This window comes from Drosophila willistoni, assembly GCF_018902025.1.
Source record: "Drosophila willistoni isolate 14030-0811.24 chromosome XL unlocalized genomic scaffold, UCI_dwil_1.1 Seg141, whole genome shotgun sequence".
Taxonomy (NCBI): Eukaryota; Metazoa; Arthropoda; class Insecta; order Diptera; family Drosophilidae; genus Drosophila; species Drosophila willistoni.
Window position 1 is genome coordinate 7,490,200 of NW_025814052.1, and position 15,870 is coordinate 7,506,069.

The 15,870-nt window shown below is 36.0% G+C and overlaps 1 protein-coding gene across 1 annotated transcript; it reads right to left on the reverse strand.

Moving 5' to 3' along the window:
• Window positions 1-403: 403 nt before the first annotated feature.
• On the reverse strand, window positions 404-3,054 carry LOC6649191 (nose resistant to fluoxetine protein 6). Its single transcript, XM_047011304.1, has 9 exons — window positions 2,880-3,054; window positions 2,456-2,822; window positions 2,309-2,382; window positions 2,054-2,256; window positions 1,870-1,982; window positions 1,601-1,814; window positions 1,350-1,531; window positions 799-1,270; window positions 404-727 (listed from the first exon to the last, which is right to left on the reverse strand). Exons 1-9 carry the CDS (start codon window positions 3,031-3,033, stop codon window positions 536-538), a joined length of 1,971 nt encoding a protein of 656 aa, XP_046867260.1. The 5' UTR covers window positions 3,034-3,054; the 3' UTR covers window positions 404-535.
• Between the last annotated feature and the right edge of the window lie 12,816 nt (window positions 3,055-15,870).

The window sequence follows — 15,870 nt, forward strand, 5'->3', positions numbered from 1 at the left end:
ATGTTTTGAAAATAATTGCAAACTAGACGCTCAAAGTCCAATATACATACGATAGACCAGATGTTGCTTTGAACATCTAGTTCCAGTTAAGACCACTGATAATATGTATTATTTTTGTGATAATTTTTCTCGATCTTATCAATCGTTATACATACATAATAAACGGCCATGTCTCAATAGATTAACATGTAGGGCCAAGTCCAAGTTATCAGTTTGTTTGAGGGTTTCCAGTTAATATAAGCGATTAATCTGAAGTGCGATACTTAACTCGTTGTTTTTCAATTTTCGGTAGTACCTCAATTTTAAATAGAATTCTAATTTTATAATCTGTTCATTTCTTGTCTGATTACATAGTAAAAAGAATCACAATTAACTTACGTTATGTACATTCAGTTCATGGGAATTCAAGTACATATGTATATTTATTATTGATATGTAGTGAGTCATTTGTAATAAAATCAGGGTCATAAGTTAATCATATCTGAGGCACTGCAAGCAGCTTGTAATAATCTAAATAATATAACTAAAGTGCCTATTAAGAGGTATCAGTGGTTCCCTCCTTAGGTTTATTATCTTTCGGTTCAGTCGGTTCTTCCTTAGAATGAGGTTTTGGCTTTTTATTGGGCATTAGTAAAGACTCTATTCCACCCAAAGGTGCTTCAACTGCAATATACATCACATATGACATTATAACTGCGAAGCCAAACGACGACCAGAACTGCAACATCTAAAAAAAACGAACAAAACACATAAACATAAACAAGAGAAATCGTAAAATGATCGATAAAAGCAACTTACCACTTCATAGTCTGAGAAAAAAGTTACTGTTTGGATTCGCCTGTGATTGATCTCCTGCACGAAAATGTGCCAAATGTAGATCGAATAGGAGAGCCTTGATAATGGCTGCCAAAGCGGCGAGGAGAGAAAACTATTGGCCAACCCACCATATCCTTGCATACAAGCAAATACTACCCAACACAAGGACAATGGCCAGCCGATGCGCGTCAGTGTATAATAAAATGCCTCGCCCAGAATGGACAAGGCGGGTTTTCCCCACTTGACATATGGGTAAAGGGCAAAGATCGAGGTGAAGATCATGGCAAGACATAGTAACCAACCCAGCCATACATATGGCCGGCTTAAATTAAATTTTTGGCCACGTTTCAAGTGCAGGAAATAGCCAAAAAGAAATCCTATCAACCAGGGAGCGGCATGTGTATGGGTGGAAAAGTATAGCTTCTGTTGCGCCTCCGCTGCATGCTCGTTATTTCTAAAAAAAAAAAACGTAAGTGTGAGAATTGTATTATTTATATATTTGACATTTTGTGATCGAAAGTTCTATAGCTTACTTAAACTGTCGGGACAAATCTCCCAGGAGCATTGTGGTAAAAAGGCAGGCAGAAAGCAAAAGTATCAGGATAACAATTCCACCTGCCGCCTTCTTGCCCCACTTGTAGACGGCAATCAGTAGAATGGGTGAGATAATATAGAGCTGCATGTCGACCGCCAAGTACCACGAATGCGGCACACACTATTAGAAAAAACAGTTTAGCTCATGAGGGAAATTAATTTTTCTTTTTTGTGTTTTTTGACTACTAACCAGGTCCGTACTAGCATAGTTCTGAATATAAAGCAACGTTTTATACCAATTCCACTCGCACACAGAATAATCGGAGAAACCTTGATCCGATAGAGGACCCCTGACCATACGGGGTAAGAGCTTCCAGTATACCAAAATGGCTATTGCCAAGATTGGAGTTAGCCGAAGATAGCGATGCAAGTACATCAAAGGAATGTTGATTTTACCTTTAAGTCTATAAGAATACGATTAGTCAGACAGAGTCTAGAATAAAGATCACACAACTTTACTTTTCCATAGATCTTAGACTAATCATGGCCAACAGCAGGCCACTGATAAAGAAAAATGTATCCACAGAAAAGAATCCCTCCAATATAAAACTGGTAAATGGATGTTCAAACCACTGTAAAAAATAAAGGTCACTTGTAAATTTCAAGTCCAACTTTTAACATTGGCAATTCATTTTACACTCACCCAAACTAATGCATATTGATTAAGATTCGGTGCCATCATACTAAATATGTATTCATGGCTATATACGACCCAGATAAGGGACATGCATCGTAGGCCATGTAGGCAATCTATAACATTTGGATTCGTAGACGGTTCCACTATACGAAATACGACACGTGAATTTGCCCGTGCTGAGAAAATCTTCACGACATGATGGAGTTGTTCTAAAAATCAATTGTTATTGCATGTGATGTGACATTAAAGCTATCTGCTTACCTTGATTTTTGCACAGAAAATAGTCATACAGGGTGGCCAGGATCGTAGCCAAAGCAAAAAGCGATAAAATCACACTAAATAAAAAAAATTAAAATATATAGTGTTAAAAACCATTATTCTATGTATGTAATTGGAAACATCACTTACATAAGGAAAATTGTGAGGCCATCGTATGGTTGGCTATCCTTTGTTTGGCAACTATTTTCATTTATGGTAACTAAACCATTGGCATTCTCCAATCCAATTAAACGTTGCAACATTGTGCCCAAAAAACGATCCATTAGCTGGCCCGAACACGAAGCCGGAAAACAAGAAGCAATTTTCATATTGGAAGAGCTGAAATCTACACCAAGAATATATTTCGCGATTGGTAATTCCATAAAGCAGTATTTTCCCTTTATACTGTGAGTAGAGGTAATCACTTTGTTGATTCCCAGGCATTCATCAAAGTTGCCCATATCATAACAACTTCCATGCAAATAGCCCGATGGTATTGATCCCCAGGAGTCAATCACTAGAAAAGGAAGTTAGATTAATGCCCCTTCAATTTACCTTCACGTGAAGTACTCACTTTTTAGAGCCCAATATTTGCCTGAAGTAATGCTGCTCGTCCACTTAGTTAGGTCGGCTAAACACTGCAGATCCTGCATGTTGGGTATGTCTGGTAAGGCCGAAGTGTTTTGAAAGTATTCCCCAAACTCCACACCCAGAGGACGCAACTTCATGAGTTTATGAAAATTAACGTCTTTAGCAGATATTGGCTCCAGGTCCAATACAGTTTGTGTAGCCCCAATTGGGGATAAACTAAAAAAAATAAATGACAGAGCAGCAATAATGTTAGCCATATTGCTGTCGACGAAGCTTAATATTGTATTATAATAAATGTTTCCCATCCCAACGGCCTTTATATACGGCTATGTCTGAATAGATTAGTATGCTGATAAGCTGACCATGCCCGTTATCATCACATATGTTTGAGAGATTTCCAAATAATAATTTTTTGCGTTTACACGTTAATTTTATCAATATATTTTGTGCTTTACGGTAATTAGATTAATGTATAAAGAATTTTATAAGTTCATTGTAATCTAGATATATTTAATCTTAGATTAGTAATGGCTTGTCTGGCAAAACCAATATGACTGATTTTGTGTCAATCATGACGAAATTGATATACCTAAAGTGTTTTTTTTATACAAATTATTTAGAACTGCTTTTCTTAGAATATAAGCCAATGATTTAAAAATAATTTGATCGTTTAATGGCAATAAAAAAACACAATTCAGGTCTTTCATCATTAATTATAATAATTTTCCATTTTAATTATATTCTTTGTAATCGTTTAATTCGTGTAATTATTGGCATACAGTGCGTATACGTCATTGTTGAGTTAGCGATACACAAAATTGGGTTCATCCTGTTATATTGAGAGAATTTAGATACTAAATAAAGTTTTCATTTGGAAATAAGTTCTTATGTTGTTTTTATTTGCTTTATTAGAAAACAATTTGAATGAATTTTTGAACAGTTTTTATTGTTTCTTTGTTTCTTTATTCTGTTTCTTTTTTAATGTTTACTTTCACTAAATCATTGTATTTTTTTTTTGTGGCTTTTTGTATTAGTTTACACAGTTTTTAGTTGTTTTTGTTTTTGTTCAAGCTCTGTTTGTCATTATTAATATTTAATACATTTCTCTGCAAATTTGATGATGGTTTTTAAATAATGTAATACCGATGATGGTTTTTTGATAATATAATTTAGATGTTTTTCTTAATTTTTAGTTTTTTACATATTTGTTATCGTTTTTCTACATAATAAAAATAAAAATACTTCTGTCGAGATAATAAAATAATAGGTAATAAAGTAATTTACTTTCGATTTAGTATTAATTTTCAACCTATTCTTGACTACTTTGTTTAGCAATTGATGTAATATCAAAGCAAAGTGAAGCGAGAGATATATTCTGAAATCGAAGTCTTTTTTGAAAATCTATATTGGCCTATGGCTGGTTGTCAATATAATGACTAAGGAAATCTGTCTCACTTGGCAATTAGTTCAATCTGGGTCGAACTGGCTAACAATTATAACCGTTTGAGCAATTAGCACGGCAATTTAAATGCGCTGTTTTTCTGGTTTGCCTTCTTATTGTTTTTTTCTGCTTTTACTTTTACAAATTTCCATTTGGTTTCTGTTTATTTTGTATTTTAAGTTTAAATGCCAGTTTAATTGATGCTACAATCTATATACATATATATATTTATATATCTATTTAAATACTTACCTAAATCAACCCAAAAGGCAATTCGTTATCAAAATACCGACCATTTGAGCAATTCTACTACATACTTCATGTTCGATTGCCATTTAATGTTCATTCTTAATGGTTTTTATAGCTTTCAACGATGGTTTTTTGATTGTTTTTTTGCCAGAATACAGAAAACACTTGCCAGTGGGCTAAATGGGTGGATAGATAGATGGATAAATGTTTGGCTAGCTGGCTGGCTGGCTGAATGATTCAATACTTGAAATAATCCAAGACCTGTCATGTTAGCAAAATCATAAAACTTTTTAGTTTGTAACTAAATCAATAACTTTAATCCACTTCAATTCAATTACTATTTTATGATTTCATTACAAATTGATTTTGTTTTCAAAACATAAATTGTTAAATAACATTCCTGAGCTTTCAGTTTGCCATTCGAATCATCCTAAAAGGCTCAAAATATAATTTCTTGCACAAAAAGAAAAAAACAATTACAATGAAAGGAAATATGCAAAAGGCAGTCGATGAAAAAATAAATAAAACATCGTTGTAAAATTTTGTTTAATTAGCTAAAAGTTATATTTTTTAATTCAATAAACTGTTTAGCCGTCTATTGCATACTTAAAGGGTGATTTCTTACTTTGGCATATTCTTTGATCCGATTTTGCATCTTATTCAATCAAGCAAATAATTTGTTCCTAGTAAATTATGTAAATTTTTCAATATTGTTCATATTTATTATTAGCCCTTTTCGATTTTCCCAGTGTATGTGAAGTGTTTTAGAGAGTTATAGAAAATAACAAATGAAGAGACAGATAGAGAGAGAGAGAGAGAGGGAGACAGTGAGACAAAGAGAGAGAGAGAGAGAGAGAGATAGAGGGAGAGAAAGAGAAAGGAAAGAACAAGTAAGCCATGGAGGAGTTCGTTCATTTCTTATTGTTTATGGCACTTTCTTTTGAATCAAATAATTGAAATGGCTATATTTCTATATACACACACATAACACACTCACACACACACACACACACACACACACACACACACATATACACAGGCATTTCACACTCCGCAGGGCTGTCAGCAACAAGGCAATTAACACCAAAAGAAATGAGATTGGAAATGAAAAGAAAAACGAATGAACATAAGAAAAAAAGTGGCAAGGTCATTTGTTGTGGCGTATAGGAAAATTTTTTCCCATGATGTTATTATAAATTCGATTTGGAATTGAATGAAAAATGAGAATCTAACCTCTATTTCGGTCACAAGCAACAGTTGTGGATACAATTTCAATTAATAATTAATTGAACATTATGAAATGACAAATGTAACTGTAACGTAACTGAAATATGGCCGATACCCCACCTCATCCTGGCAGTTGCCGATTTCAGTTTGATTGACAAAGGGGTTGAGAGTAATAAGAAATGCCAGCGGCAAAGCAATATCACACAGAGAGAAAAGGTGGGCGAAGGGCAGATGGGGTGGGTGGGGGTGGGGTTGGGGGATGGGGTTGCAATGTTGCATAAATTACCTGGTGACTGAGAGTAAGTGAGATTGCTCGCCTGGGGCCAACACAGTAGCAGCAGTCACAATTTCCACTTTATTAAACTTTCTTCAGCATAAAATTTTTGACACATAAAGGACATGCAAGGACTCCATGAAAATTCAAGTCCCCCAGCAGTACTGCAGTTGAGAGATAAGACCTGACAATAGGTTACACTGGGCCACACACTCAAGCCGAGTTGAATGCAATATTGAGTGAAAATTCCTTTCTAACGAGAAAGCGCACATAGACATGGTTCTTTTCTCATGGTGACAATAACGAAACTATTGAGGCCAAGGGAAAAAAGAGGAAAAATCACAGAAAATTGATAAGGCAAAAGAAAAAAGGAATACAGCGATTCAGAAACATAAATACTAATGGCTTTTGGCGTTCCCCTAAAAATCTTCTAAATTCAGTTACGCCCAACTACAATCATATAGAGGCTTATATCTCACAGGGCCATATCTCACAGGCCCATATCTCGAATAAAGCTTGGGACAAAATTGCGGCTAGAATCAATTTCATGCACTTACAATTTACAATAAAAGACAATTGGATGAATGGATGGATGGATGCCTGGGATGGATGGCTGATTGTTAATTAAGTAAATCGGTTTAAATGGTTAACCAAATGTAATAGACGACTATGCCAAAAGCATGGCAACAAACGGGAGGAGTCTCATAGGAGCCCACCCAAAAAAGGGGGCGTAAGAGGGGCAGCTCAACCGAAAACAAAGCGCATTAAATTGTAATGAAAGCGGGGCAAGAAACCAAGACCAAGACGAAGACTAAGACCAAGAATAGGGCCAAGACACATCAAACCAACTTGAGTTGTTTGCTTCATTTTCTTTTTTTTGTTGTTTTCTCTTCTATTTCCAATTCAAAGGACAAGGTCTCGGTGGGAGGTGGTGGTGGTGCGGGGGTCGGGTCGGTTCGGGTCTGGTAGGGTGTTGCTCTTTTTTTTTTGCATTTTGTTCTGCTCAAGCCGCTTAAAATGACAACATTTACTTATTATTTTTTATTTATTTTTGGCCTAAGCAAAAAAAAAAAAATGAGAAGAAAACAAAAAAAAAAGGAGAAACGAAATGAGGAAAATTGCTTTTAATTATGTGTGTCGCTTGTCCTCTCCACTCTCTGTGTGTGTTTCTTTTATACATATGTATCTTGTCCCCTCGCCCCACCCCCCCCCAATTGGTGGGGCAGGGGTTTCTTTGTGTCTATGTGTGCCCATTAGACTAAAGAATTGTTTGAAGTTCCCTGTTCAACGAGCAGAAGAACCAAGAAAATTGAGTTGGAAATTTTCTTGCCTTATTTGTTTTCTTTTTGTGCCTAGTTTGGAGCCAAAAAAAAAATTAAACTACCGAAATTATTTAATTATTAACTTAATAAAAATTTAACAAACAAACCTTTGCAATTTCTGCATACCAATGAATAAGAAATAGGTGTAAATAATGAAATTTATCCCATGATTCCATTACTTGAATATTTGTTGTTGACGGTTTTAGCAAAATACTTAATGCCAAAATACCTTTAACTAACTAATAAGTACGTAAGTATGTGTGATATACCTGACTTTTGGTGGCTTCAATACGAACATGAAGGACATAAGCCTCATGAGTTAATTGCCATCATGAACACAAACACAAACACACACACATATACAAATGAAGCCTTCTCGGTCTGAGGAGCAGGTCGAAGTAGACTCTTAGTCTGCAAAATTACATTACATTATCCATATGTATGTATGTATGTAGGTACAGTAAAGCAGACAACGAGACAAATCATGTGGGAGGTGTGGGGGGTGGGGTACATAGACCCCGCCCGCATATGTATATGTACTTAATCAGACAATTATGCGTCGCTAATATCGAAATAATCTTTAGCTTAATGCTTTTAATTTAACAAACTCGCAAGGCGTTTCGAGGGCATCATCATTCTGCATATTATCTACAGACGAACAAGATGAAATTGTCGAGTGCAAGGTGCTCGAGAGTGTTTTTAAGAGGATGCCTAGACGGGGCATAGGACGTAGGACATAGCAGCCGGTTAGAGAAAGTTTGGCTTGACAAAGTACCAGACATTTTTCAATTAAAATGTCACCAAAAAGTTTTCCTAATGATCGACTAAAGTCTTACCCAAAATATTTTTTATATATTACTTATTTAACTAAAAGTTGAGTTCTTGGAACAAATAGTTACGTATACATATGTATGTAACCTAAAACTGAACATAAAAAGGAGATTCATTTGTTCACTTAAATTTGTTACATACATTTAAATTGCGTTAGTGCATTGCGATTGATTACACAAAACTATGCTATAGGAATTCAAAGAATTTGCATCCTTCTGATGTTAAAAAATTATTGGAATCTTATGCATTTAACAAATTGTTTATTAGTAATGTTTGCAAACAAGAGTTTTTATACCCTTGCAAAAAGGGTATATTCATTTTGGTCAGAAGTGTGCAACGCATAAAAGGAAGCATCTCCGACCATATAAAGTATATATATTCTTGATCAGCACGACGAGACGAGTTCAAATAACTATGTCCGTCCGCCCGTCCGTCCGCCCGTCCGTTCGTCCGTCCGCCCGTCTGGATCAACGCAAACTCCTCCTAGACCTCCTAGAAATTTGATCAAGATCGGGTGACTATATCATAAAGCTACCCTAGGATCGATCTTTCGAAAACAGTGACTTTTGTCAATAACTTCGTTACTTTTGACGCGATTGCTTTCAAATTAAACATTTGTTAGTTTAATATATCTATGACTATGCCAAATTTGATAAAGATCGGGTTACAATATCATATAGCTCCCATAGGAACGATCGGTGGAAAACAGTGAGTTTGATCAATATCTTCGTTATTTCCTATGCTTCGATTGTAGGCCGTTCTTTCGCAAACTTTAGCCTTTTTAGAAAAAACGTTTTTCCATTTTGATGGCTATAGGTAAGGAAAGAGTTACCAAAAAAGTAGCAAGGGTATACAAACTTCGACGCGGTCGAAGTTAGCCCCGGCCCTCTGGTTTTTTCTTGAACAGGAAATTCTAAAACCTGTTAAAAATGTAGAAAAACAATTTTTAACTTTCTATAGTATACTTTTGGGTGCCCATTTTTCAATCCCGAATCCCCGGATTTTACAAAATCGGGATGTGATGGGCAAAAACAACATCATTTGCGTCTGTTTGTCTTTAACTCAAAAACGGTTCAATAGTCCAAAGGCATTTAAAGGATTTGAATGCGAATAAGGATGGACATACATACATACATATACATGTACATATACACAAATATTCCACATTTTGAGCTTTCCTTTTAGAGAGTTAAATTTTAAATATATAAACAATCTATAAATAATAATTTTCCGAACTAGATTGAAATATGAAAAGAAAGCCCCAAACTATCCGTACTCCGGTTTGAAATTAGGATTAAGATAACTTAATTTTTTAACTTTAATTTTTTTCCAAAAAAAAAAGGAAAATATGTCTTCATCTCTTAATAAATTAGTAGAAACAAATATGTCAAGAAATTTGATATTAAATTGTAGAGGGGAATGGGTGGTAGCTGCCCCCTCCTGTCATTAACTGGCTACGCCTTTGTGAAAATCATTCCCAAAAATAATTCAAAGGTTTTCTATGGAATTAGTATGTGCGAATGTTTTCGGGGCATAAGCTGTTAAAAGGGTATTAAATAGTTCATCGTTGTTTTGGCCAGTTAGTACTGGGTCCATTCTTTTTTCCAAGTTCTCGAAAAGATGGCCAATGGCAGGTGGCTGTTGGTCGGATGGCTCGTCATATGGTAGCTTTTAGCGGTTTGCCGGGCGTAATGCAAAATCGCGCTGCTTCTGAGTGTGTGTGGGTGTGTGGGTGTCGGAGGAGGTGCTAGAGATGAGTGAATAAAGGACGAAAGGAAGCAAAAACAAAACCAAATGAATTTAGCTTCGCCTGTCAGATTCGTCTCTCTCTCTCTCTCTCTCTCTGTGCGTGTGTGTCTGTGTGTGTGTGTATGTGTCATGGCCAAGGGGAGGCTGTAGAGTATGAAAATGGTATGAATATTGCCTGCAGCATACGGCATTTGCATTGTTTCACCTCCCTTTACATCGGCACCACATCTCTCTCCTCCCCTTCCCTAACTGACCCCGCCCACTTGGCACATGGCAAATATTATTTTATCGTGTTCGCCTGCAAAAACAGAGAATTTTATTACATTTTGATTAAATTATCTTTAACTTAGTCCTGTTAGTGCAAGAATATTACATCATATAGATATATGTCCATACATTATAGACACACATGTATTAGACTGTGTGGGTGTCCACATAGTAATAATTTTTACATGCGAAACATCTGTATGTATGTATGTATGTTTGAATACATTCATAGCCCTTTGTGAGTATAGATAGTTAAAAACAGTTTCTGCCATGAACATTTTAATTAATTTGAGGAACATTTCATTAAAGTTGCGAATTAGTTTTTTGGTACAATTTTGTAATAACTGCAATTATTTGTCTGCACGCATTAAAGTTGTACAATGAACAAAACTCTATATAATTTTTACGAATTTTCAAAATACATTGTTTGAATTTTGTTTCATATTTTTATACCCTTGCAAAAAGGGTATATTAATTTTGGTCAAAAAAGTGCAACGCATAGAAGAAAGCATCTCCGATCATATAAAGTATATATATTCTTGATCAGCACGACGAGACGAGTTCAAATCGCCATGTCCGTCCGTCCGTCCGTCCGTCTGGATCAACGCAAACTCCTCCTAGACCGAAAGAGCTACAGAGCTGAAACTTTGCATGTAGGCTTGTATATACTGCAGGCGTTGTATATCTCGGATTCGGCCGGATCGGATCACAGTACCATATAGCTCCCATACAAATGGCAAAGTCACGAACAGTGACTTTTCTCAATAACTTCGTTATTTTCTGAGCTATTATCATGAAATTTAATATTGGTGAGTTAATTACACATATAAACGACTATGCCAAATTTGATCAAAATCGGGTGACTATATCATGTAGCTCCCATAGGAACGATCTTTCGAAAACAGTGACTTTTGTCAATAACTTCGTTACTTTTAACGCGATTGCTTTCAAATTAAACATTTCTTGTTTTAATATATCTGTTAATGACTGTGCCGAATTTGATAAAGATCGGGTGACTATATCATATAGCTCCCATAAGAACGATCGGTGGAAAACAGTGAGTTTGATCAATATCTTCGTTATTTCCTATGCTTCGATTGTAGGCCGTTCTTTCGCAAACATTAGCCTTTTGAGCTTGAACATTTTTTTCACTTTGATGTCTATAGGTAAGGAAAGAGTTACCATAAAAGTTGCAAGGGTATACAAACTTTGACGCGGTCGAAGTTAGCCCCGGCCCTCTGGTTTTGCATGACATGAATTTTGTTTATAATTTTTATTGCAGAAATAATTAGATTCAATTGCCATGACAACGGCCAAGACAAAGGGCCAGATGCAGAGGGAAACGGAAACTATTTTGGGGAGTGGCAAATTCTTTTAACGTGGCCAAAAGGCCGAGAATGAACAGAAAGAGCAATTTAGATCAAATTTTTATGTATATTTTAGAACCTTTTCACAAAGATTTTCCTTAAAGTATCTCGCTTAGCCTTACATTACGTTTTCTTTGTTTAAAAATTTGAACTTTTTGTGTTTTTAATGCAAATTAAAAAGTCATTCTTCGAAAAGAAGCCGAGCCAAAATTTCCACAAGTTTTTGTGAATTTTTTATGTTAATAATTAATATAGTTTACATACATTTTGGAGACTTTAATAGACCATTTCACAGTTTGGGTGCAGGGTATAAATAATATTTCACTCTTGCTCAACTTTGGATTGCTAAATATGAGATCTATTGACATCATTAGTTAAGTTTAATTCATAAAACTTTTAAAATTGACCATCTTTTATTATTGAAATTTCGTTTAAATAAGTCGTAAAAAAAATTATTGCCAAAGTTGGAGCTAACTTTATTGTGTGAGATATGGAAAATATGGAAACAAAAATATATTTTGCTTTCCATTTGCTTGGTGGTTGAGCTGGACAAATATATGTGGTACACACCCATGTGTGCGTGCGTGTGTGAGTGTGTGTGTGTGCTGGTGGTTCCATGTAAAGAACTGTGAGACTGTTGAGTTGAAGTTCTCATTTTCTTGCATCCGTTTCATCTGATGCCTTGCCGCCTCCTCTCACTCCTTCTCAAAGATATTGGCACGCACGAACCATAAGCAAATGCAGAATGGTTTCACAAACCACACTTCCCCACACCACCCCCCAACCTTCTTGGCCCAACCAAGAGGAGCCGCAACGACTCGCATAACAATAACCAAGATAAGTAATAGCAAATTGCTCGCATCGTTTCCCCCATCCTTCTTACACTCTCTCTCTCTCTCTCTCTCTCTCTATTTAGAGTCGCATTCCCTTCTCCAGCTCCTTCGAACATCTTCTGTGTAGGAATTCCTTGTGGTTGTGGTTGCAATCTTAAGAGTATTTACAACTCTCATGTGTGTGTGTGTGTGTGGTGTTTCCTAATTACTACCGCTGCGAAAGTCAGTTGGAATTTTCCTGCGTTAATCATGATTTAAGCGATAATCTGCTTTACGCTCTGAGGGCGACGCCATTCATGAGAAATACGTTTGAAAATTAAATGCAAAGTTAAACCAAATCTATTCAGTATTTTTGGAATAATTGGTTTTCCTAGCTTCCTGATCATAATTTCTAATGGGGTCTCATCCAAATCTCTCTTTCTTTCTCACTTACCATCTCGCTATCAGGCCATTTGCCGTACGTGAGCTTCTGGAGTAGTGTAAATCAGATGAAATGCCCACAAAATGCATATTTAATGTATGCAGAATCGAAAAAACTTGAAAAGTATAATGCGAAGGGGAGAGGTGAGTGAAAGGGATTGTGGCATTGGGAATGGCATTTAAAGTAAATACGTTAAATTCAATTTGTAACTTGGGCACACACGCTCACGCTCACGCACACACACACACACGCAAACACACGGACATGCACACACACGCCTTCAAAAAATGGATAAAAGGCTTCCCCCAAATAAAACCCTTCTGTGCCCTCAGCCCTCTCCCCATCGCGATTCAAAGGAAAATGCCAATACTAAAAATACACACACATATCGATGTATATCCGCCGTTTCCAACCAATTCCATAACATATGTAGGTAACCTACTACACAGGATATTAAACATCCACATATGTACATCTATAGGTAGTGGCGTGTAAAAGACGCCACTAGACTGAGAGAGGTGGTAGGTGGAGGAAGAGTGGCGGGGGGACCTGGTGCACACTGATAGAGACAACATGTGAACAACAACAAAGCTATTTACATAGAGGCTGGAATCTTTGAAGCACTTTGTCAAAGCTAAAGCCAAAGCTAAAGCCAAATCCAAAGTCAACGGCGGGCGGGTTTGGTGTGCGTTACGTAAAGGGAAACCTGGTTGAAAAGTAAAGGTAAAACAGGTAAAGCACACACACACGCCCATACGAAAAAGAAACAAAAATCTAGAAAGGAAAGCAAAGAAAACAGCAACAGAAAAACGAATATACAGGAAGAAAGGCAAAATAAAATCATTGGAAAAGAATATGCACACGAATATGTGGCAGGTGGGACTAAAAAGGTAGCCAGCCAGTGATATAGGCCAGGTTGTCTAACCAGAGACGTAGGACATAAGGAAACCAATAGAAAAATCCCAAGGAAAATTGTTGCATTTCCAAGACAATATTCTTGAAAGATCAGTTAAAACCAAACAGTTTTATACATACATATGATTCAGTTAATAATGAATGTTAAAAAGAATTAATAATTGAGTTAACTTGGCTTTAAAATGATTTTTCAAAGTCATGTCTTAATTTGATCCTACCAAATTAAGGTAACAGAAATGACTTTGTCTGAACTTACTTTTTGAGATATTTAGGAGGGTTCCTTCAAAACCCAAAATAATCGTTAGTAATCTAAATATCTCTTTTAGCCTTGAGCTAATTTAAGGCACTACGCTCCTGATTCTAACCCTAACACACGAACATATAAAGATATTTCTTGTTGCTGTTGTCCTGAGTGAAATTTGAATACCAATATGGTTGACTTCAGTTTTTTTCTTTCGGGGTGTGTAAGGTGTTATGGGGTTAACTAAAGACAAGAGGTTGAAAACGGTATGGCTGAATGGTTACACCTCTAGGTTTTAGGCATTTTCATCTTCAGGCGAAAGAAGAAAGATGAAGAAGAAAAAGAGACAAGCGGAAGTGCTTATTGAGCACAGTTTGAACGATTGGTCGTTGACTATAAATTCATCCATAATCCACTTCTGATATCTACATATATGTCAATCTATACTTACATACACTTATGTACTTATGCCAGTTGGTAGTAGTTGGTAACTTTGGTTTCATCTTTTTTTTTTGGTTCAATACGTGCTTTAATTGAGTCATCAAATTGAAATTCAAGTCTCACACCTATTTCAAACGACCAAAAAATTCTTTTTGCACATTTTCAATTTTGGCACAAGAGACATTTTTCTTTTAACGAACTGACAGAGTAGAAATGTTATATAGTTGAGGTTTGGTGTCCTTTTTACCATGTTCGTATGTGTCTGTGTGTGTGTGTGTGTGTGTGTTCATGGCCATCTGCCAGTTTTCTCATTGCACAAAAATGCAATTGCAATTGCTGGAGAAAGGCGAAGCGAGAAAAACACAAACTGAAATCTGTTTGAGTTCAAAGCATATCGAACTTTAACCTCTCGGCATAAATCAGTTAGGCATGACTTAACTCTTGCTGTCTTGCCTCCTCCCACTCTCTAGCCAACTTTTATATTTGAATCTTACATTTATAAATACATACATATGTATATATACAATGTTCTTAAAATGAAAACCTTTTTCAAGTATTTTTCATATATTTCTTTGGAAAATATGTTTACCAACTGATTGGCATATTATTATTTTTTTATTTAGGCCTTAATAATGCCACTCAAAAGGTTCGTTTCAATTCTATTGCCATGCCATCCTAAGGTATGGGCAAAAGGATTATAATAGATTCTCCTTCACTTAGAGATACATATATATGTATGTACATAGATATAAACACTTTTCGGTGACAAACAGTGGCAGTGGCTATTGCCAATTTATAGGAGGGACCTGATTGATGGTCTACTTCTGGGTTAAATGGGTATCCATCTACGGCCATTTTGTTCGATCAAGTCCCAATCGATTATTATGTCGATGCAATCGAAGCTATTGTCAAATTAATCACAATTTCTCAATGATTGTTACCATGTCCTCCACATACATACATACGTATCGAGCACTCATCGTTCGTGTCTCTCTCCTGGGTTCATTGGCATGGCTTTGCCTCCTCACCTCAATGGCTCGAAAGGCTATGAACAAGCTCAAGAAGCTGATACTCGTTGAATTTCAAGTGGCCCAAACAACTGAAACAAAACCGAGAAAACTGAGTTGATTTCATCTGTGCCGAAATATAAATACCCTTGCAATGACAAACCAAGTTAACCTCCCGAAAAAATATATGTATAAGTATATTTGAATCCGCTACTAAAGTCTCTAAACATGGAAGAGAGAAGCTCTCTTCGTCTGATCAAAATGAATATAACCATTTTGTAAGGGTATAAAAACTGAGATGAAATTGAGAACAAAACAGGAAATCAATTTGTATTACATCTAGATGAACAAAGGTAGATAGAAGGGGATGATTGGTTTGGGGTCGGCCA

Excerpts from the sequence above, each read along its gene's own strand:
- LOC6649191 (XM_047011304.1), bottom strand. The coding sequence starts at position 3,033 with ATGAAGTTGCGTCCTCTGGGTGTGGAGTTTGGGGAATACTTTCAAAAC. Across the intron at positions 2,257-2,308 it reads TTTTCTGTGCAAAAATCAAG|AACAACTCCATCATGTCGTG; the intron begins GTAAGCAGATAG and ends ATTGATTTTTAG. Across the intron at positions 1,815-1,869 it reads AGTCTAAGATCTATGGAAAA|ACTTAAAGGTAAAATCAACA; the intron begins GTAAAGTTGTGT and ends GTATTCTTATAG.